This window comes from Salvelinus alpinus, chromosome 33 (assembly GCF_045679555.1).
Source record: "Salvelinus alpinus chromosome 33, SLU_Salpinus.1, whole genome shotgun sequence".
In the NCBI taxonomy this organism is placed as follows: domain Eukaryota; kingdom Metazoa; phylum Chordata; class Actinopteri; order Salmoniformes; family Salmonidae; genus Salvelinus; species Salvelinus alpinus.
In genome coordinates this window covers 19570859-19594975 of record NC_092118.1, presented here as the reverse complement: position 1 = coordinate 19594975, position 24117 = coordinate 19570859, and the positions used below count along the sequence as shown (strand labels likewise).

At 45.5% G+C, this 24117-nt stretch overlaps 1 protein-coding gene across 1 annotated transcript in view; it reads left to right on the top strand.

Moving 5' to 3' along the window:
• The first annotated feature begins 1444 nt into the window (after positions 1-1444).
• LOC139563168 (ELKS/Rab6-interacting/CAST family member 1-like) overlaps positions 1445-24117 on the top strand; it is a 28887-nt gene continuing 6214 nt past the window's right edge. The window contains exons 1-13 of the mRNA XM_071381506.1: positions 1445-1914; positions 2961-3041; positions 16005-16091; positions 17066-17233; positions 17443-17535; positions 17667-17780; positions 18316-18468; positions 22306-22431; positions 22929-23057; positions 23180-23274; positions 23366-23471; positions 23583-23666; positions 23956-24062. Coding sequence (XP_071237607.1) covers positions 1849-1914; positions 2961-3041; positions 16005-16091; positions 17066-17233; positions 17443-17535; positions 17667-17780; positions 18316-18468; positions 22306-22431; positions 22929-23057; positions 23180-23274; positions 23366-23471; positions 23583-23666; positions 23956-24062 — 1409 coding nt within the window. The 5' untranslated portion in view covers positions 1445-1848. The remainder of the gene's footprint in view (positions 1915-2960; positions 3042-16004; positions 16092-17065; positions 17234-17442; positions 17536-17666; positions 17781-18315; positions 18469-22305; positions 22432-22928; positions 23058-23179; positions 23275-23365; positions 23472-23582; positions 23667-23955; positions 24063-24117) is intronic.

Sequence of the window (24117 nt, the reverse complement as noted above, 5' to 3'; positions counted from 1 at the left end):
AGACCAAAGAAAATACCCTGAACATTAGTTTAGTTTCTATGTGTCTGTTTCTGCTGAGGGAGGACGTAGAGTTGTGACCATATCAATGCCAGGAATGTGATCCCCCATTTTGACATGGAGAAATGTGTCAACTACTTTATGCATTTTTCTCAAGGATGGTACAGTAGTATATTTCTCTATATTTTCACATTCAATGCAAACTCTGGAAGGATCAGCAACCCCTCTTTGTCAAAACCCCCTCCTATAATGATCAAATATCAACTATTACATTTTAAATGAGCAGCCTACCATATCATCAACACATTTCACCCCAAGCCTTAAAACACTAGCGAAACCTGAATATAAGCAAACATATACCTGTCCATACAACCTTACTGTAATTCAACTCACACATGATTTCCCACAAACCATTCAATGTCTACACAGCACACACTCAATACTGCTACAGTACCAGAAGCAGTCCTGCCTAGCCTGGCTAAAAGAATGACCTGCCATGAGAGGATATAATGTGTCACTCTAGCCCAGTTTACACCTGGTGCTAACATGCATCCTTTGTCCTGATCTTGTCCACATTCTGATTGTGCACACATTTTTAAAGATAGGTATAGACGATTAAAGAACGCATTGTGATCTGATTGCGATCAGATCTTTCTGGCCACCTTTGGAGGTAGTGAGGGACCCATTGTATCTGGATATCAATCAAGTGTAAACAGATCTGGATGGTCAAACCATTTACCACTAGAAAAGCCTGGCCTTGAGGGACCCCCTTCGAGCAAGTGATGAGTCTTTTGGACATGAACATTCTAACAGTCTAATAAATACATTTCATATATGCTATTGCAAAAATAATCGTTGGTTGTGTTTATGAAGGTCTTAGGTAACAATAGAATATGAAAGAAAATGTATTTCAAATAAAACAATTTCATGTAACTGCATACAATAAGTACAAACGAAAAACCACTAAAACACCACAATTCAAGTGGTAAAATCCATTTAAAAAACACCATCATAAAGATCATTAATTATTCATTTGTTAAGGGCAGGTCTAAAACAACATTTTGAAATGCCATTTTTTTTCTTCTGAAGAACAGAATGGCATATTCTGAAATTAAATATATGACAGTACTGTGAGTGATTTGCATACAGGGAGACCCCAGGAAATCTGGTCACAATGCGGACACAGTGGACGGATAAGAGCCACATTTTAAAACCATGTGTAGACCCGAAAAACCTTGATCAGAAAGTGATTTGATCATATTGATCAGATCACGAAACCCACAGGTTGGGGCAAGGTGTAAACGAGGCTTCTGTTGATGGATGGCCCGTCCCCAATGTGCCATAGATTGTCCATGATTGTGAGGGCCCACCCTGTGACAGCCCAACCCAGGTGGGAGGCGCAAAGCAAGAGAGTGGGTGAAATGTGGCCCGACAGGTCTGATGGGAGGCTCGGGGAAAGAGAGAGAGAGGCAGTCAGCCAGGTGGAGTCAGGTGCTGTCTACAGTCTTGGCTGGGACAGTGTCATAGTTCTATACAGTAGTAGAGCAGTAGGGACTGTGTGGAGCAGGGCTGTAGTCTAGCCCCTAACTGACTGACTGGCACTCAACAGGAATACCATGCCTTGTTTATCAACTGGAAAATGAATTATACATAACACTGAAGAGAGAAACTTGTCAGATTGGAACTTTCTTTCCCCTCCCGTCTTGTTCATTCACTCTCTAGTCTCTCTCCCAGTGGCTGGAGCTGGGGGCTGTGTGAGTTTGTACAGTAGTCTGGAAAGAGAGTGAGAGGAAGAGAGGGAGGGAGAGAGGAAAAGAGAGAGCAGGGGATTGGACAGAGGCCAGGGGAGACATGCTACGCTACAGCTCACCAGGATCGGTCACCACCACCGAGGACAGTCCAGAGCAGCCCAGTGAGGTAAGGAGCCCCAGGGGGCCACTCTGTCCCAGGATAGAACCCATCATCACTCATTCGCCTGTCAGATGAGTAGCATGGCGTGTTGGTTTGTGTAAGTCAGTGTGTTTGTAGACTATCTGGAGTTTGTTAGCTTTTGTCTCCGCTCCCCCCACTCCCCGTTCATTTTTCTCTCTCTCAATCTGTTTTCCTCACGTCTGGCTGCTCAAGGCTAGTTTTCGTAGCATGTCTACATCACAACTAATCATTCTCACTTTTTGAGTGTTGCCGGTATGTTGGAATTTTGCATGTGGCTCAGGGATATGTGTATCTGTTTGAGCTTGTAATGAGTACCGAGTATCTGGGAGGCAGGGCTGTCATGTTTATTTGATCAGCCCAGAGCGCCTAGCAGACCGCGTCTTTAAACTGCCAATAAAAGCCATTCTCACAGCTAATGAAGTGACACCAAAGGATTTATAGCCAACATAAAAACCAACATGGAGTTGGATTAATCCTTATGATGATTACAGCGTCATGTTTCACTCTCAACCAAGAGATTGCTTTAGCAATTAACACCTTTTAAGAAAGTTAATTGTTTCCATTGACTTACAGTATGTATGACTTACAGTATGTTAATCAGCTCCTTGGTTCTAAAGGGATGTGTTGTACTTGTAAACAAGACTGTGCTAGCTTGAAGTGGTATAAGGCATTTTGATGCTGTTACCTCATTGCAGTTACATTTGCATAATTTTAGTTTGTGGTGTCACAGTCTATAATTATAAATACTGATGGTGACCTGTTGTATTTGGACCCCATCAGAAACATTCCACTGCTTATTGTAACACAACAGTCAGGCTCATTACAACACAAATGTTGTGCTCACATGATAGATCACATTACATATGAACCAATCCATTTTTATGTCATAAAGAGTGACACTGGGGAACACAACACATTTTAGTTTTCATCCAACTATGACATTGATTACTGGTGCATGAGCTTGAACTGAGTGACATTGACATTTTCTTTTTATGTCTGTGTGTGTTTCTGTCTGTTTTTGATTCCCCCAGAGGAGGATCCAGCGACTCAGACTAACTCTTCATACAGGAGACAATGGACAGAATGAGATCAAGAAACCAACCTCAGACACAGTGAGTCTCAAAACCCAGTCAGCCACACAGCCAGTCAGCCTCACACACCCAGTCACCCCCACACACCCAGTCAGCCTCACACACCCAGTCAGCCACACACCCAGTCAGCCTCACACACCCAGTCAGCCTCACACACCCAGTCAGCCTCACACACCCAGTCACCCCCACACACCCAGTCAGCCTCACACACCCAGTCAGCCACACAGCCAGTCAGCCTCACACACCCAGTCAGCCTCACACACCCAGTCAGCCTCACACACCCAGTCAGCCAGTCAGCCTCATACACCCAGTCAGCCTCAAACACCCAGTCAGCCTCACACACCCAGTCAGCCTCACACACCCAGTCAGCCTCACACACCCAGTCAGCCAGTCAGCCTCATACACCCAGTCAGCCTCAAACACCCAGTCAGCCTCACACACCCAGTCAGCCACACACCCAGTCACCCCCACACACCCAGTCAGCCTCACACACCCAGTCAGCCTCACACACCCAGTCAGCCAGTCAGCCTCACACACCCAGTCAGCCTCTCACACCCAGTCAGCCTCACACACCCAGTCAGCCTCACACACCCAGTCACCCTCACACACCCAGTCAGCCTCACACACCCAGTGAGCCACACAGCCAGTCAGCCTCACACACCCAGTCACCCTCACACACCCAGTCAGCCTCACACACCCAGTCAGCCTCACACACCCAGTCAGCCTCACACACCCAGTCAGCCTCACACGTCTTCATCTTCACCACCCTATGGATCCTGGATCTTATCTTTTCCCTCTCTCCCCTCCCTTAACCATTGCTTCCTCAACCTGTAGTCAGTGCGCTCTGCCTCACTCTCTTTCTTATTCACAGCCCTCTCTATCCCTCAAAAACACACAAGTCAGGTGGGAATGTTTGTGAACTAGGAACCAGCTTTTATCCAGTTTAAGGAACATTCCATAGACTGTCTACACAATACAGAGACGGAGAAAGGTGGAACCACTGAGATTTACTGCTGCTATGTTGTCTGGGCTGTTGGTTATGCAATTGATTCACACAGGGGGTGTGTACACCACACACACATACATACACAGCTGTGTCTGATTTTCACAGTACTCTGCACAAAGTTAGGAGGTGCGTGTCCCTTTTCATCTACAGTAGAACTCTCTTCAGCATGCACAAGCCTAGCTGACGACAGAATTACACAGAACCGCATGCTGTTGTCTCTTTTCAGATGCCATATTTCATATATAATGTACACGACACATGATGACATCTTAATGTAAAATTGTATTGGTCGTCTTATACAAATGTTTAGCCAATAAACAATCACTAAACAATCACGGAACTCTTTTTAATTACACGGTACCTACTTAGTACACATGGGTAGCCTACGCCATAATAAAGGCAGACATGTTGTTTGCCAGAGGTGGTTTGCCATTTTGCTCTGTTTGTGTTGAGAAGCTGTGGTCTGGCAAAGTTACATCAGCTAGTTTGTAATCTAAGTGTTTGACAGCACTCAGTGTGCTGTTTGGAATCACATTGAGGTTAGGGGAAGTATGGTTTTCGGTCGCTCCTCCACAGAGACTGAGATAGTGACAGAAAGCAGAGAGATAGGTCCATGCTGTTCTTTGTACCTTGTACACTGTTTTCTGTAACCTGCCCCACCCCTTTGCCATCACAGTTCAGCTGATAGCAGCGTGACTAATGGTGTAATCTGATGGTGTTTCCCTTCAGGAGGCTGTGCATGTTTACAGCATTACTACTGATGAAAGACGACAGCTAGGTCAGGGTTGAACAGAGAGCAGCACAGAGGAGAACAACATTGGGCCCTAGTTAATTAGGGCCCAGAGTTTTTCCTGGTCTAGTTATGTGGTCTGGAAATACTCAGGGCCCTGCTGATGACACAACACATCTGTGCCAGTCGTATGGGGGCCGTGCCACTCTGCCACGGCCAGCTGTGCACTCCAGTCTGCAATGTGGTATCAGACTGTGCTAAAGCTAGGCCCACTTAACGAGCCAACCAGCGCTAACGAGAGCAGCGCTCCGGATCGGCCAGGACATATTGCACATTACATTAATAATTATCCCAGCCCATTAACTTCAGAGGCCTTTACAGATAGAACATAAACAGATGATTAGTATGTAAGGACGCACAGTGGGAAAGGAGGAGAGAAGGATGTTCAAAGTGCCCCCCCCTCTAGCTTCGCTTTATCTATTGACTTAGCAGGCATGTTGAAAGCAGCTGAAATTGACATAACTCTTCCCTTGTTGTCAGGGGTTCAGTCAATAATGCCAATTCAGTATTCATCAGTACAGTACTTTGAGTGAATGAAGCAGTAAGCAGATGACGTCACTACGACCTACACTACCGTTCAAAAGTTTGGGGTCATTTAGAAATGTCATTGTTTTTGAAAGAAAATCACATTTTTGGTCCATTAAAATAACATAAAATTGATCAGCAATACAGTGTAGACATAGTTAATGTTGTAAATGACTATTGCACCTGGAAAAGGCTGATATTTAATGGAATATCTACATAGTCGTACATAGGCCCATTATCAGCAACCATCACTCCTGTGGCACATCACTTCCAATGGCACATTGTGTTAGCTAATCCAAGTTTATCATTTTAAAAGGCAAATTGATCAGAAAACCCTTATGTTAGCACAGCTGAAGAAGCAATTCAACTGTCCTTCTTTAGACTAGTTGAGTATCTGTGTAACAGTATAACTTTAAACCGTCCCCTCGCCCCGACACGGGCGCGAACCAGGGACCTTCTGCACACATCAACAACGGTCGCCCACGAAGCATCGTTACCCATCGCGCCACAAAAGCCGCGGCCCTTGCAGAGCAAGGTGCAACACTACTTCTAGGTTTCAGAGCAAGTGAAGTAACTGATTGAAACGCTACTAGCGCGTACCCGCTAACTAGCTAGCCATTTCATATCCGTTACACTCACCCCCCTTTCAACCTCCTCCTTTTCCGCAGCAACCAGTGATCCGGGTCAACAGCATCAATGTAACAGTATAACTTTAAACCGTCCCCACACGGGCGCGAACCAGGGACCCTCTGCACACATCAACAACGGTCGCCCACGAAGCATCGTTACCCATCGCTCCACAAAGGCCACGGCCCTTGCAGAGCAAGGTGCAACACTACTTCTAGGTTTCAGAGCAAGTGACGTAACTGATTGAAATGCTACTAGCGCGTACCCGCTAACTAGCTAGCCATTTCACATCCGTTACATCTGGAGCATCAGCATTTGTGGGTTCGATTACAGGCTCAAAATGGCCAGAAACAAAGCACTTTGTTCTGAAACTTGTCAGTCTATTCTTGTTCTGAGAAATGAAGGCTATTCCATCTGTGAAATTGCCAAGAAACTGAAGATCCGGTACAATGCTGTATACTACCCCCTTCACAGAACAGCGCAAACTGGCTCTAACCAGAATGGAAAGAGGAGTGGGAGGCCCCGGTGCACAACTGAGCAAGAGGACAAGTACATTATAGTGTCTAGTTTGAGAAACAGATGCCTCACAAGTCCTCAACTGGCAGCTTCATTAAATAGTACCCGCAAAACACCAGTCTCAACGTCAACAGTGAAAAGGCGACTCCGGGATGCTGGCCTTCTAGGCAGAGTTGCAAAGAAAAAGCCATATCTCAGACTGGCCAATAAAAAGACAAGATTAAAACGTGCAAAAGAACACTGGACAGATGAACTCTGTCTAGAAGGCCAGCATCCCGGAGTCGCCTCTTCACTGTTGACATTGAGACTGGCCATTTTGAGCCTGTAATTGAACCCACAAATGCTGATGCTCCAGATACTCAACTGGTCTAAAGGACAGTTTAATTGCTTAATTAGCACAACAGTTTTCAGCTGTGCTAACATAATTGCAAAAGGGTTTTCTAATGATCAATTTGCCTTTTAAAATGATAAACTTGGATTAGCTAACACAACGTGCCATTGGAACACAGGAGTGATGGTTGCTGATAATGGGCCTCTGTATGCCTATGCAGATATTCCATTAAAAATCAGCCGTTTCCAGCTACAGTAGTCATTTACAACATTAACAATGTCTACACTGTATTTCTGATAAATTTGATGTTATTTTAATGGACAAAAAATTAGCTTTTCTTTAAAAAACAAGGACACTTCTAAGTGACCCCAAACTTTTGAACGGTAGTGTACATCCGATAATAAAGGTCAGCATCCAACATGGAGAGCGACTATCGTAAAAGTCTGTGGGCTGTCCTTGACACTGGATTCTTTCATGGTTGAACTCGCTGTATGTAGATGTTATCTTCAGAGGAATTGAAAATATAGGTAACTATAGGTAACACTCCCATATTGTGCACATATTCTTGGTTTGTTAGTCCCGCTCAAAATGCCTTAGATATCTCTTTTGTCCCACCCCACACACATGTGGAGACCTCACCTGGCTTAACTGGTGCCTCCAGAGACGAAACCTCTCTCATCGTCACTCAACGCCTAGGTTTACCTCCACTGTACTCACATCCTACCATACCCTCTGTACATTATGCCTTGAATCTATTCTACCACGCCCAGAAATCTGCTCCTTTTTATTCTCTGTCCCCAACGCACTAGACGACCAGTTCTTATAGCCTTTAGCCATACCCTTATCCTACTCTGTTCCTCTGGTGACTTCTATTTCCCCAGGCACTATCATTTGTTGACTTCTGTAACCGTAAAAGCCTTGGTTTCATGCATGTTATTTAGGGATAGGCATCCCGTCAACGAGGACAGTTGTAAATCATGCAGCGCCTTGTGTCACGAGCAAAGATTTTAGAGAAACAACAAATGTCGGTACATATAAGTGTCTTATATTGGCTGAAAGCTTAAATTCTTGTTCATATAACTGCACTGTCCAATTTACAGTAGCTATTACTGAGAAAAAAATACCATGCTATTGTTTGAGGAGAGCTCCTAACAACAAAACACTTTTTTCACCGCGATAGGTTTGATACATTCACCTCTGAAGGTGAAATGTGTACTTACATTCTGAAATCTTGCTCTGATTTATCATCCAAAGGGTCCCAGAGATAACATGAAGTTTATTTTTGTTAGATAATCCTTTTTCATATCCTAAAAAGGTCCATATAGCATGCACGATCGATTTTGTATTTCCACTCGTTCAATTTACAAAGGAATCTGTGAAAATCTAACCCTAACATTGTTTCAACCAGTCAAATCACGTTCGTATTTATTCCTCAGAGATCCTAGAACGTAACCAGACTTCACTATATCATTAGGGGTGTAGTATATCCTATAGGACACCAAATTTAGTCGGAGAGCAACGCCTTCATGGTACACCGATGACGCGGGCGGTCTTCACTTGATCGACTGTAACTTTGTCAAATAAGCACCAATCGGGGTCAAACAAAGCTTGCTAGATAGCCAATGAGCTGGCCAATGAGCCCCGTATATGCCGCAAAATGTAGCTGCTAACCTTGTGCGACAGCAGCCTTTTCATTTTGGACAAAAATTATAAGAATATGGAGAGTTATGAAGTTATGAAAACTGGGTGTTTTGCAAATGTTGAACTTATAATATGGCTACTAATACTGGAAAAGCTAAATCCAAGTATACAGATTTGACGATATTCTTGCAGTAAAATGTAATGTGAATGTAAATGTCTCCTTCACGATTTGCCCAAATGTTCCTGGGTGACTTCACACTAAATGTCATGTAGTTTGCTCATACTTCAAGTTATCCCTCTACAACTTTGCACATACACTGCTGCCATCTTGTGGACACCCGAGGAATTACAACCAGAGTGGTGGCTAGATGTGGGACCTTTCTGTAGCATTTCAAAGATGGTGGTAGACAAAAACAAAAAAAACTGTTGTTTTTGTCTTTGTATTTTCATCTACCAGATCTATTGTGTTATATTCTCCTACATTCAATTCACACGCAACAAACTTCAAAGTTTCCTTTCAAATGGTACCAAGAATATGCATATCCTTGCTTTAGGGCCTGAGCTACAGGCAGTTAGATTTGGGTATGTCATTTTAGGTGAAAATGTAAAAAAAGGGGGCTATCCCTAAGAAGTTTTAACATCAGAAGCCTCCTCCCTAAGTTTGTTTTATTCACTGCTTTAGCACACTCCGGCAACCCTGATGTCCTAGCTGTGTCTGAATCCTGGCTTAGGAAGGCCACCAAAAATTCTGACATTTCCATCCCAACTGTAACGTCCTGACCAGAGTTCTTATGTGTTTTGCTTGTTTAGTGTTGGTCAGGACGTGAGCTGGTTGGGAATTCTATGTTGTGTGTCTAGTTTGTCTGTTTCTGTGTCCAGCCTAATATGGTTCTCAATCAGAGGCAGCTGTCAATCGTTGTCCCTGATTGAGAATCATATATAGGAGGCTTGTTTTGTGTTGGGATTTTGTGGGTGATTGTTTCCTGTCTCTGTGTTTTGTCTGCACCAGATAGGGCTGTCTCGGTTTTCACATTTGTTATTTTGTTACTTGTAGTAGTGTTACCGTTTATTCGTCTATTAAACATGTTGAACACTAGCCGCGTTGCATTTAGGTCCTCTCCTTCACCTATGGAAGAAAACCGTGACAGAATCACCCACCAAACTCGGACCAAGCAGCGTGGAAACGGGCAGCTGCGACAGCAGCAGCGGTACCAGGAGGAATGGACATGGGAGGAAATTCTGGACGGAAAAGGACCCTGGGCAGAGCCAGAGGAGTGTCGCCGCCCCAAAGCGGAGCTGGAGGCAGCAAAAGCGGAGAGGCGGCATTATGAGGCGCTAGCAAGGCAGAGCGGCTGGAAGCCCGAGAGGCTCACCCAAAGATTTCTTGGGGGGGGGGGGGGGGGGCTAAAGGGGAGTGTGGCGAAGTCAGGTAGGAGACCTGCGCCAACTTCCCGGGCTTACCGTGGAGAGTGAGAGTACGGGCAGACACCGTGTTGTGCGGAAGAGCGCACGGAGTCTCCTGTACGTGTGCTTAGCCCGGTGCGGGTTATTCCACCTCCCCGCACTAGCCGGGCTAGAGTGAGCATTGAGCCAAGTGCCATGAAGCCGGCTCAACATATCTGGCCTCCAGTACGTCTCCTCGGGCCGGTGTACATGGCACCAGCCTTACGAATGGTGTCCCCGGTTCGCCAACACAGCCCAGTGCGGGTTATTCCACCTCCCCGCACTGGACGGGCTACGGGGAGCATTCAACCAGGTAAGGTTGGGCAGGCTCGGTGCTCAAGGGAGCCAGTACGCCTGCACGGTCCGGTATATCCGGCGCCACCTTCCCGCCCCAGCCCAGTACCAACAGTGCCTACACCACGCACCAGGCTTCCAGTGCGTCTCCAGAGCCCTGTTCCTCCTCCACGCACTCTCCCTGTGGTGCGTGTCTCCAGCCCAGTACCTCCAGTTCCGGCACCACGCACCAAGCCTCCTGTGCGTCTCCAGAGCCCTGTACGCACTGTTCCTTCTCCACGCACTCTCCCTATGGTGCGTGTCTCCAACCCAGTACCTCCAGTTCCGGTACCACGCACCAGGCCTACTGTGCGCCTCAGCAGGTCAGAGTCAGCCGTCTGCTCAACGCCGCCTGCACTGCTCGTCTGCCCAGCGCCGTCTGAGCTGCCTGCCTGCCCAGCGCCGTCTGAGCTATCCGTCTGCCCAGTGCCGTCTGAGCCATCCGTCTGCCCAGTGCCGTCTGAGCCATCCGTCTGCCCAGTGCCGTCTGAGCCATCCGTCTGCCCAGTGCCGTCTGAGCCATCCGTCTGCCCAGTGCCGTCTGAGCCATCCGTCTGCCCAGTGCCGTCTGAGCCATCCGTCTGCCCAGTGCCGTCTGAGCCATCCGTCTGCCCAGCGCCGTCTGAGCCATCCGTCTGTCCCGAGCCATTAGAGCCATCCGTCTGTCCCGAGCCATTAGAGCCGCCCGTCTGTCCCGAGCCGTTAGAGCCGTCCGTCAGTCAGGAGCCGCTAGAGCCGTCCGTCAGTCAGGAGCTGCCAGAGCCGCCAGCCAGTCATGAGCTGCCCTCCAGTCATGAGCTGCCTTCCAGTCATGAGCTGCCTTCCAGTCATGAGCTGCCCTCCAGTCATGAGCTGCCCTCCAGTCATGAGCTGCCCTCCAGTCATGAGCTGCCCGCCAGTCATGAGCTGCCTTCCAGTCATGAGCTGCCTTCCAGTCATGAGCTGCCTTCCAGTCATGAGCTGCCCTCCAGTCATGAGCTGCCCTCCAGTCATGAGCTGCCCTCCAGTCATGAGCTGCCTTCCAGTCGTGAGCTGCCCTCCAGTCATGAGCTGCCTTCCAGTCATGAGCTGCCCTTCAGTCATGAGCTGCCCTTCAGTCATGAGCTGCCCTTCAGTCATGAGCTGCCACTCAGTCCGGAGCTGCCACTCAGTCCGGAGCTGCCACTAGTCCGGAGCTGCCCCTCTGTCCTGAGCTACCTCTCTGTCCTGAGCTACCTCTCTGTCCTGAGCTACCTCTCTGTCCTGAGCTGTCTCCTCTATCTAGGGGGGACCTTTGTGAAGGTTCCTAGACCAGGGTCGGGGGCGAGGGTCGCCACTCAAAGGACGCTAAGGAGGGGGACAAAGACAATGGTGGAGTGGTGTCCTCGTCCTGCGCCGGAGCCGCCACCGCGGACAGATGCCCACCCAGACCCTCCTCTTGAGTTTTAGGGGTGCGTTCGGAGTCCGCACCTCAGGAGGGGGGTACTGTAACGTCCTGACCAGAGTTCTTATGTGTTTTGCTTGTTTAGTGTTGGTCAGGACGTGAGCTGGGTGGGAATTCTATGTTGTGTGTCTAGTTTGTCTGTTTCTGTGTCCAGCCTAATATGGTTCTCAATCAGATGCAGCTGTCAATCGTTGTCCCTGATTGAGAATCATATATAGGAGGCTTGTTTTGTGTTGGGATTTTGTGGGTGATTGTTTCCTGTCTCTGTGTTTTGTCTGCACCAGATAGGGCTGTCTCGGTTTTCACATTTGTTATTTTGTTACTTGTAGTAGTGTTACCGTTTATTCGTCTATTAAACATGTTGAACACTAGCCGCGCTGCATTTAGGTCCTCTCCTTCACCTATGGAAGAAAACCGTGACACCAACTACAACATTTTCTGCCAAGATAGAACTGCCAAAGGGGGTGGAGTTGCAATCTACTGCAGAGACAGCCTGCAGAGTTCTGTCATGGTATCCAGGTCTGTGCCCAAACAGTTAGAGCTTCTACTTTTAAAAATCCACCCTTCCAGAAATAAGTCTCTCACTGTTGCCACTTGTTATAGACCCCCCTCAGCCCCCAGCTGTGCCCTGGACACCATATGTGAATGAATTGCCTCCCATTTATCTTCAGAGTTTGTACTGTTAGGTGACCTAAACTGGAATATTCTTAACACCCCTCCTGTCTCAATAGGAGAACCCTTTGAAGAACCCTTTTTGGTTCCAGGTAGAAACCTTTTGGTTCCAGGTAGAACCCTTTTGGGTTCCATGTAAAACCCTTTCCACAGAGGGTTCGACATGGAACCCAAGAGTTCTACCTGGAACCAAAAAGGGTTATTCCTATGGGGACAGCCGAAGAGTGTAGAATTCTGCCCATTGCTTTTGATTTTGAGTTCTTCAGACTAGGCCTCTCTCATCTGGTTTTTCCATGAATAAATAACACTGTCAGTTCAGTGAGGGTCACATTCCTTTGGCAGGACATTAAAACTGTTTTCACAGCCCCTTATCTGACTGGATAGAAGAAAAATCAGTTTCTGTTACAATTCAGCTTCAAAGAATCCAGGAAAAAACTGGAACAAAACTGGAATAAACACCCCCTCCGCAAACATGCTGAAACACCTATATTGTAATATTTCAAACGCAATAGAGGCTGACATATGAAGTTCTTTCAGAGGGTGTGTACAGTACCGGCCATAAAGCACAATGACGGCCATTCTTCTCTCCCATCTGTTGGAATTCACATTCCCTATTTGGAGCCCCTCATAATGTCAGCCTGCTCTCTCTCTGTGGATTATCTGGTGTGGAAATGTGAAGCAACGTCCAGCTCAGGAGGCCATGAAACAACAGTGGCGTCATTATTCCCCATCTCTTATCTCTGCTGGATGAGCGAAGGACGCCTTCTCTCTCTGGCTGGATGGGCTGCAGAGCAGAGGTCTTGGCTGAAATTCCTCTGAGCTAATATTTGTTTAGTAGGGAAGCTTCTCTTTTCTCTTCTAAGAAACAAGAGCTTTTTAGTTGTTGTCCAAAATATACAGTACCAGTAAAAAGTTTGGACACACCTACTTATTCCAGGGTTTTCCTTTATTTGTACTATTTTCTACATTGTAGAATAATAGTGAAGACATCAAAACTATGAAATAACACATATGGAATCATGTAGTAACCAAAAAAGTGTTAAACATATCAAAATATATTTGATATTTGAGATTCTTCCAAGTAGCCACCCTTTGCCTTGGTGACAGCTTTGCACACTCTTAGCATTCTCTCAACCAGCTTCATGAGGTAGTCACCTGCATTTCAGGTGATTTCTTTCCTTCTTAATGCGTTTGAGCCAATAAGTTGTGTTGTGACAAGGTAGGGGTGGTATACAGAAGATAGCCCTATTTGATAAAAAGACCAAGTCCATATTATGGCAAAAACAGATCAAATAAGCAAAGAGAAACGAAAGTTCATCATTACTTTAAGACATGAAGGTCAGTCAATCCGGAACATTTCAAGAACTTTGAAGGTTTCTTTAAGTGCAGTCGCAAAAACAATCAAGCGCTATGATGAAACTGGCTCTCATGAGGACTGCCAAAGGAATGGAAGACCCAGAGTTACCTCTGCTGCAGAGGATAAGTTCATTAGAGTTAACTGAACCTCAGATTGCAGCCCAAATAAATGCTTCACAGAGTTAAAGTAACAGACACATCTCAACATCAACAAAGAAACGGTGGTTGACGGCCCTACGCATGGTGTCCCCGGTTCGCCAGCACAGCCCAGTGCGGCCTATTCCACCTCGCCGCACTGGCTTGGCTACGGGGAGCATTCAGCCAGGTAGGGTTGGGCAGGTTTGGTGCTCAAGACCTACAGTGTGCCTCCATGGTCCGGTCTATCCGGTGCCACCTCCACGCACCAGCCCTCCGGTGGCAGCTCCCCGCACCAGGCTGTCTCTCTGTCTCCTCACTACAGGTGCTCCCGTCTGTCCAGCACCACCTGAGTCTTCCATCTGTCCAGCGCCGCCAGGGTCTCCCGTCTGCCCAGCGCCGCCTGAGCTGCCCGTCTGCCCAGCGCCACCTGAGCTGCCCGTCTGCCCAGCGCCATCTGAGCTGCCCGTCTGCCCAGCTCCATCTGAGCTGCCTGTCTGCCCAGCGCCATCTGAGCTGCCCGTCTGCCCAGCGCCGTCTGAGCTGCCCGTCTGCCCAGCGCCGTCTGAGCTGCCTGTCTGCCCAGCGCCGTCTGAGCTGCCGTCTGTCCAGCGCCGTCTGAGCTGCCTGTCTGCCCAGCGCCGTCTGAGCTGCCGTCTGTCCAGCGCCGTCTGAGCTGCCCACCTGTCCTGAGCCGCTAGAGCCGCCCATCAGTCAGGAGCTGCCAGAGCCGCCCGCCAGTCAGGAGCTGCCAGAGCCGCCCGCCAGTCAGGAGCTGCCAGAGCCGCCCGCCAGTCAGGAGCTGCCAGAGCCGCCCGCCAGTCAGGAGCTGCCAGAGCCGCCCGCCAGTCAGGAGCTGCCAGAGCCGCCCGCCAGTCAGGAGGTGCCAGAGCCACCCGCCAGTCAGGAGCTGCCAGAGCCGCCCGCCAGTCAAGAGCTGCCAGAGCCACCCGCCAGTCAGGAGCTGCCCATCAGTCCTGGAGTTGCCCCTCAGTCCGGAGTTTCCCCTCAGTCCGGAGTTTCCCCTCAGTCCGGAGCTGACCCTCAGTCCGGGGCTGCGCCTCAGTCCGGAGCTGCCCCTCAGTCCGGAGCTGCCCCTCAGTCCAGAGGCGCCCCTCAGTCCAGTGGGGTCATTTAGTAGGGTTGCCAATCCTAGGTCGGCGGCGAGGGTCGCCGTTCCTAGGAGGACACTAAAGCGGACAAAGACTATGGTGGAGTGGGGTCCACGTCCTGCGCCAGAGCCGCCACCGCGGACAGATGCCCACCCAGACCCTCCCCTATAGGTTCAGGTTTTGCGGCCGGAGTCCGCACCTTGGGGGGGGGGGGGTACTGTCACGTTCTGACCTTTATTTCCTTTGTTTTTGTCTTTATTTAGTATGGTCAGGGCGTGAGTTGGGGTGGGCAGTCTATGTTTGTTTATCTATGTTTTTCTATTTCTGTGTTTGGCCTGATATGGTTCTCAACCAGAGGCAGGTGTTAGTCATTGTCTCTGATTGGGAACCATATTTAGGTAGCCTGTTTTGTGTTGGGTTTTGTGGGTGATTGTTCCTGTTCGTGTGTTCCTGGTTTGTCTGTGTTCACGAGTTCGGGACTGTAGCTTCGTTGGTTTTCGTCTGTTTATTGTTTTGTTCAAATTTGAAAAAGTATTCAAATAAATATGGATATGTACCACGCTGCGCATTGGTCCTCCTCTCCTTCCACCGATGAAAGTCATTACATGAAGTCTGTCATTAAGTGCTTCTTCTTAGGGCTAGGCCCCTTTTTTCACAGGTTCAGAAACTAGGCTTCTCCTAGCTCTTTCCCCACAAAGCATTGCAGTAGTCCAAACCCGTATTTAAAAAAAATGTATGGGTTATGACTAAGATGTGGTCTAGAAAAGAGTATAATGACTATTCCCAGTGATCAAAACTACAGTAGACTATGTTCAACAAAGATGGTAATCTGTCATCAACAGTTTGATGAGAACAGGTACATGATCCATGCATTTAAACTGTACCCTTGGCCCATATCATTATCTGAAAGAGGGGAATGCGTTGTGTACATTGAAGCACATAATTTGCAAACTAAATATGTGGCTTTAAAAAAACAAGAATTCCAAGCATTCAGTAATAATCAGGTTACAGGGTTGTGAAATATCTCCAGATATTGTGAGCACACAGTTCATTTGTTTCTGTTTGTCTTCTCAGCAAGAGGAGAAGGTTGTCAATGGAACATGGAAGAAGAACAGACTCATCCAGAGAGAGAGGCCAGCTGGCAGTGAGTCACCTGTACAGGTAAACTACCACAAACACAACATAAAAAGCTACCATGGTTTTCCACATAGAGGCTTTTGAAAGGGAAAGTTACAGAATGTTATGGTGAGAAAATGAGAAGTAACTTCCTGAATTTGTGGTCAACTCTGCTATTGGCGTGTGAAACACAAATATGCAAGCTATGCACTGTATATAAACAAGAACATTTAGAACCTTTTGTACTATCCTTGATATAACCTATCCTCAGATCATTCCAAGCATTGATTATGTCGATATGTAGTATTGGGTACAACCCTCTGCCTCTGGTTGAAACAGAGGTCACATGGACCTGTGTGCACAACCTGGTCTATCATACTAATTTGAGTGTCCTGGATTTATCGTCAAAGGCAAACAGATTCACCTTCTATGGTTTATACTGGAGTCTGTGGCATAGTAGGACAGGCCATTGTTTTGGCTCCTCTATCGTTGAATAATGTAGGGTAGATAACAGACTTAAATGCAGGCTGGCTGCCTGTCTGATCATAACAATGGAAACATATTGCTTCTTCACACAGTAAGACTTATTTATTGTGAGACTTTGATAAGATTCTGTATCTGTGTCACTCAGTGGATTCCTCTCATACTGTATGTTACTGTAAGATAACATAAAGGTACTAGAGCCACTTCCTGATACTGCTGAGCTACAAAGGACCTGTGTCCGTGTGCACCTGTGCTCCTTGAGAGCCCTGTTGGAGAGGAACAATAGCAGGGAGACAGCGGGAGCTCATGTACTGGGTTGCAGAAACATGACACCCTCACTGCACCCTATTTCCATCCCTGCTTCCCAACCTCCAGATTCAAGTGCTCAGCAGCAATGCTCGAAATACCTGGGCATGCGCAAGTATGCAAACGCACAAACACTCACATAGAGGCGGACACATACACACACACATCTACAGGCTGGTAGAAAATGTGCCTAGATAGAAACCTGACCGGGTTGATCCTGTCTCCCTCAGCAGCTCAGAGCAGCGACCAATGGGGAGCTAGAGACATCGCTGCAGCGGCAGCACGGGCCCAAGGTGTACGGTGTGTTGCAGAGGACAGGCTCGGACAGACAGCAGGAAGTGATGGCGTGCGAGTGGTCTGTCAATCACCTGAGGGATGAGATGAGGTACATCAGGGAGGTGAGTGGAGATGGAGAAGATAACGATGAGGCTGATCCAAGTTTAGGAGTGTAAACAGTGCAGAGGCCTACAGTACAGTACACCTGACAGGCCTGCAGGGTATCCAAGAGCTAACACCAGGATTATGTAACATGGACAACATTATGGATTTGCTAATTAAGCAATAAGGATGGATTACTTCAATCATGTGTTATCTCTGTGCTGCACAGGTGAGAGATTCCCTGGAGAAGGTCAGAGAGCGGATGTACGGCCAGGTTGGAGGAATGCAACAGTCGATGCAGAAACTATCACAAGACATCAGGGTAAGACAATACACGAAGGCACACATGACTAATAAGACAGCTAACAGCTGGAAATCCTTTCTCTTTCAATTTCTTATAAACACAAAATGGATACAAAATCTGAGAATTGGGTGTGCTATGTGTCTCTCCAGACTGCCAACTCCCAGAGAAAGACTCTGGAGAAAGAGGTGAGGGTTCGGACTGCAGCCATGGACAGCTTCGACCAGATGAACAGCTCCCTTATATCTGCCAACATTGACCTCCAGGTACAGGATCAACGATGGTCAAACAGGCCTGTCACTGTCTCGTCACGGCCATTCCACTGGGCACAGACGTCAGTTCAATGTCTAGTTTTGATTTACATTTGTGAATTCAATGTGAAATCAACCAAAAATGTCATTGGATTTAAGTTAAAAGTTGGCAAAAAAAATAATGAAATTACCTTAAGTTGATGGCTTTTTGCAAATCCAATCAGTTTTCCACTTTGATTCAACGTCATCACATAGAATTTTGGGGTTGAAATTATGTGGAAACAACATTGATTGAACCAGTTCATAACCCCCCCATGGAAAGTCTTAATCCTCTCAAACAGAGATGTGCAGCACTATACTTCTTTCTTCTACTGATCTGTGGAGAGTGAAGGATATCCTGTCTGGTTCATTATACATGTTTGTTTTATAAAGTAGCTCTAAGCTGTTAATCCTAGTTTCAGTGTATGAGTCAATCTTTCTGCTCATGATTGCTGCATGCAATAATGTCCAGGGTTGGTTTGAGGAATTAAAGAACTAGCTTCTTTTGTAGAAATCTCTACTAGAGAGCTGTCACAATCGTGTGGACTCCCGGGATGAGATGAAAAGTCTGAGAAGCTCCTTTCAGCAGGCCGAGGAGAGGCTGAAGGAGAGGGAGAGGCAGCTGGAACTTGCCCAGGCTGAGAACTGCACACTCAAACTGAAGGTAGAGTACTACTGTAAACACAGCACACCAGCACCACACAGTGGATGGCACAGGCCTGGTAAGTGTTTGCTTTTTGTTTATGGGGCACAGTTTACTCTACTCATTAGTGATCACAGGATTTATAATCTCACCCTGAACGAGTTCCATGAAGTAGCAACGGTCATCACAATTGTTAAAAGGTTAGAAAAACAATTTCAATAAATGCAAAAGTTGGACAATGGATGAAGATACTCAAAACTTTCTGAATTTTTAAAAATCAATTAGATGGATGGTCTAGTCTAGTGGTTAGGATTCGATGCTCTCACCGCCGCGGCCGTTGTTCGATTCCCAGTCAGGGAACACACTATTTGGCTCCCGAGTGGCGCAGCGGTCTAAGGCACTGCATCTCAGTGCAAGAGGTGTCACTACAGTCCCTGGTTTGACTGTAGTTTTAAAACTTTGTTTCTATTGAACATGCCATACTAATAAAGGCATTTTAATTAATTATATGAAGAGTGCCTTGGTACTCCTTTCTTTTTGATGACTGTTAAAATAATGTCTGTGAGTATAACAGAACTGATATGGCAGGCAAAAACCTGAGTAAAATCCATCCAGGAAGTGGGATATTTTTGATGTGGGTACTTTTCTATTGAATTCCTATACAGTATCTAAATGGTGAGGACCCAGATTGCAGTTCCTATGGCTTCCACTAGATGTCAACAGTCTTTAGACATTGTTTGAGTCTTGTATTCTGAAAAATGAGGAAGAATGAGGCCATATTGTAAGTGGCATGCAGAATGAAGCAGAGCTGGTTTGCGCGCCATTTGTTGTTTTTCCTTTTTATTGAATATGCTATTGTTCGGTTGAAATATTATCGATTATTTAGACAATAGACAACCTGAGGAATAATTATAAACATCGTTTGACATGTTTCGACGAACTTTACCGGTACTATTAGGATGTATTCGTCTGCATGTCGTGACCGCCTTTGAGCCAGTGGATTACTGAACAAAACGCGCCAACAAAACTGAGTTTTTGGGACATAAAGAGGGACTTTATCGAACAAAACTAACATTTATTGTGTAACAGGGACTCTTTTGACTGCAACCATATGAAGATCATCAAAGGGATGTAATTAATTTTATCGCTATTTCTGACTTTCGTGACTCCTCTACTTGGCTTGAAAATGTTTGTATGCTTTTGTAAGTGGGGCGCTGTCTTCGGATAATCGCATGGTATGCTTTCACCGTGAAGCCTTTTTGAAATCTGACACAGCAGCTGGATTAACAAGAAGTTCATATTTAAGCCGATGTATAACACTTGTATTTTTATGAATGTTTAATTTGACTATTTCTGTATTTTGAATTTGGCGCTCTGCAATTCCACCGGATGTTGGCCAGGTGGGAGCGTCCCACCTGCCCATAAATTTTACACACAGATGTCTCAATCCCCCTGAAAGACTGGCAGTCTGTGCCCGAGTCTGTGAATCTAGCTTTGGCCCAGGCAGCATCTATGTTGTGTATGACTTCAGATAGTTCTGGACTGAACCAAGGGCAAGACCTATTTTTAATTATCCGTTTTTAAAGGGAGCATATTTATCTACAATACAATTGAAAACACTTGAGAAGTGGCATTGTTGAATAATCGTTTCTGATTGACTTGAACGGCATTCTAGATCGTGTATTATTTTCCTATAAAGCATGGTATATCAGCGTGGTAAAATTCAATGGCTATAGTTCATTCTTACATGTTCTATGTTTGAGCTGGTTGTGATGGTTTGGTTAGCTAAACCAAAGATTTGAATAACTTATCTCATTGTTATATCTGTGGCTAAACTAACAACTCTGTTTTGTTTGATTACCAAGGCAACTACTGTAGCTATCTAGTAAACGTGCTAGCTACAGTGGATGTTGAACACATTTCTAGCGGCAATAGCCATGGTATAAAAGGGATAATCAATTTGGGTCTCTATGCATTCTCTGGACAATAATGCAAGTCTGGAATATCCTAGAGTGGTGGAACACACCTTCCACTTCTTTGATTATTTTCCATAGAACACATCGCCCCTTGTTGATTATTCCCTTGCATAAATTGGTGGAACGGGGCTGCAACCACCAAACACTTGCTCTGTCTAGGCCTACCTGCAGTTACCTGTGCTGTCTAGACTGCCTAATTAATGACTGTTGTTGTCACGTTCTGTTGCATAATTCAACAAGTGTGTCAATAGCCTCGGATTAAAAATCAACAATTTGCGATATCAGACATATCAATTTGCGATATCAGACATATGACCATAATCCGAGTGTTCATTTTCAAAAGTTGCTTTCATTTCAGCGCATCTAACTATTAAATTCATAATTTTAAAGTTATCGTTCTTCTCTTTCTTTTGATGTAAAGTCCAGAGGATGTGTTTAATCCATGACAAAGTTGCATGGCCGTCTGCATTGAACATGCAGAATTTTGGGTGATTAGGCATCTGCAGCAGTCAGTGCATTCACACTTCTTGCTTCTCAGAGCAGCGCTGTTGTGAAGGAAGTTGTCACGGAAGTGAGTTTGTGTTTATACAGGACCTTCCGCCAACCAATCATGTCAATGCGGAGCTATAGACCCTTTTCTGTGTTGGCAAACATTGCTGCACGAGGACGATGGGTGCAAATTGGTGGCAGAACAAGAGGGAGCCAACAAAAAAAGCCTATATTTACATGTTGCTAATGAGTGCATTTCACACTACTTTTGGATTATAATTGGATTGTAAGGCTCGTATGAATGCACTGCTTAATGTAATGTTTGTGTCATCATCGCATATCAACTGCATTATAATTAAAACACTTTTTGGCTATATCTTTGGCTAGCTTTTGCTACAGCATATATCATTCCAGCTAACAACTGCTGCATCCAAAATAGTTATTTTGCAAAGATCAAAACCAAATATAATCTTAGCGTCTGTTCAAGTAAGAATCAAAACATAATTGTAAGCGTATGAAAACTCCCAAAAGTTATTTTGTTTAGAATTAATAAACACCTATATCTAGGCTATGTTGAATGCTGATGGCGTTCTTACTGCCGCCAAGAGTCGCGTGACGTCCGTGTACTAGATGTTATTTAACTAGGCAAGTCAGTTAATAAGAACAAATGGCATATGGCATATTGTAATCATGTTTGAATTACTGGCCGGGGGCCCCATTGATTTCATTAGTCAGTCTCACTCAAGTATCATTAAAACCTGCAAATATTTCTCTCTACTCTGTGGAAAAATTAGTAGAATTGCATGAAATTAGTTGTAAAATTACAAAATCCCAGTCCTGACAAAATGTGAAGAATTGCAGTAAACTTGCTTTAAAACTGCAACATTTTCTGTACGCTCCATTGCAAAATGCGTAGAATTGCATGAAATTAACTCTAAAACATAAAAATGTTCTCCACTGTCAAGAGGGAGGCTGCTAAAATGTTTTGCTTGCAATATGATTGATATCTCTCTCTGGCTTACTCTGTTCAATTCATTTCCCTGTACTTCAGTCTCAGAATGCCCTGCTTGATTTCACACACTTCACGCTCTGGTTATTTCATTCAACGTTCGATGTGACTCCCCCGATCCTTTGACTGATTGCCTTCTCTGACCTGGTTTGTCTGCTCTGACCGCTGAACACTCAACTTCAATTCTATGTGATGATGAATAACAGGTTATTGACAGACAGTTCAAGCTCAAAGAACCAGTCCTCCAGATTTTAACTATTAACATTCATGCCGGACTCACTAGAAAAATACAGAATCAATAGACATTTCTACATTATCTTTAGCAAGTCTTTGAATCGTCACATTGTTGTATGAAATTGACTGATGTGTGCTTGTGTTGTCCAGGTGGAATCGTCTCAGGAGGCCAACAGCCATGCAGTGCAGGAGGTGACAGCGAGGCTACAGAGACAGTATGAGGAGAGACTTCAGGAGGAGCAGAGGAAACACAGAGAGGAGATAGAGAAGCTACAGGTACTGCTGAGTCTCCTTCTGATATCACTTCACCAAGCCCCTGCCTGAAGAGAAAGGGCGGTGATTGATTAATCATGTGAAAAGCAAGGCCGGTGATGTTTTCACCATCCTACATGTTAATGAAAAGTGTATATGTAGACCACAGGAGGCTGCTGAGGGAAGAACAGCTCATAATAATGTCCGGAATGGAGCAAATGGAAGGGAAACCATGTGTTTGATACCATTCCATTGATTCGGCTCCCACCATTACCATGTTCTCTCCAATGAACTCTCCAACTTCCTGTGATGTAAACAGTATAAAAGGTTCCAGTTTCACTCTGCTCATACAAGTGGTATGAGTCTCCCTCTAGTGGTAGAAGTAACTCACTATGGTACTGTTAAATGTAGAGTAGTCTAACTTCCAAGTGTTGATATGATAATGAGCCTAGATTAAATTGTATGTTCTCTGCCTTAAAGCTTTTAATATATTTTGTTTACCATCAATATATTTCAACTAGGCCCAAATTGACGAGTATATTAGGCGATTAGAGGAGGCAGAGAAGAATGCTAAGATTGCGGAGGCCAAGATTACTGAAAGGGACCAGAGGATCAGTGAGGTGGAGCGCCTGCTGGACTGTATGGGACAGGTAAGACCCAGAATAACGCATGCAATAATGCATGCAACATTAGCTTTATATCTATAGTATTTACTGTAGGTGTAATATGTCAAGTCCTTTGGGCAAGAATACTATAATAGTCTTTTTTGCAGGAAAGGGGCCATCTTCAGAAAAAACTGCAGGAATGTGAACAGCGTCTACGCTCGATGGAGGTGACATACAAAACAGATGCAACTGTAGCAAAGAGGTACAAATGCCAAAACAAAAATGGCATTTTATATGTTCCATCCCATTGTAATTATATACTGAAGTGATAACACTATAATTCATTATTACAGTTCTCAAAAGTTGGAAGAGGAGGCAGGGGAGCTCCGTGAGAGAATCAAACACCTGAATGACATGGTGTTCTGTCAGCAGAGGAAGGTCAAAGGCATGATAGAGGAGGTGAATGACTAAGAAAATTCTCTCTCTCAATGGAAACATGAGTACACTGACATATAAATGTTATACTGATATGCAACATTTGTTTCTTTTTTTCATCTGGAAAATGTAAAGGTTGAATCATTACGAGCTAAATTGGCACAGAAGGACATGTTCATCTCAGAGCTTTTGGACAGAATTGCTATTGTGGAGTGTGAGGTGAGACTGGACTGCCACCACACTATGTACTGTCCACTTCTTGAACCATTATGAATGTATGGTGTGGTTTTCAAAACTTTAACTTTATGGGGCATTCATGTCCAGCGTTCTCCTACGTTTCAGATTGTCAATCTGTGTGTTGTGCTTTGACATTACTCTACCTCTAAATTCAGTGTTGCACCTTTTGTGCCGTCATCTGTCTCTGTCTGGTCCACTTGGATTGGATTACATCACATCCACCTCATTTGCATGGATCTGACTTTGTTCCTTCCTCTTTTCTTCTTCCTAGAATAATGAGTTAGAAGACAAGCTGAAGTATTTTATGTCTGTACAGAGTGTGCCAAGGGAAGTTGTGCAAACCAGAGAGATAGGAGTGGGCTGTGATCTCCTCCCCAGGTATGAACCACTGGTTCTACTATACATGTGGCTTCATTTCCTCTAGTTGGGTTTC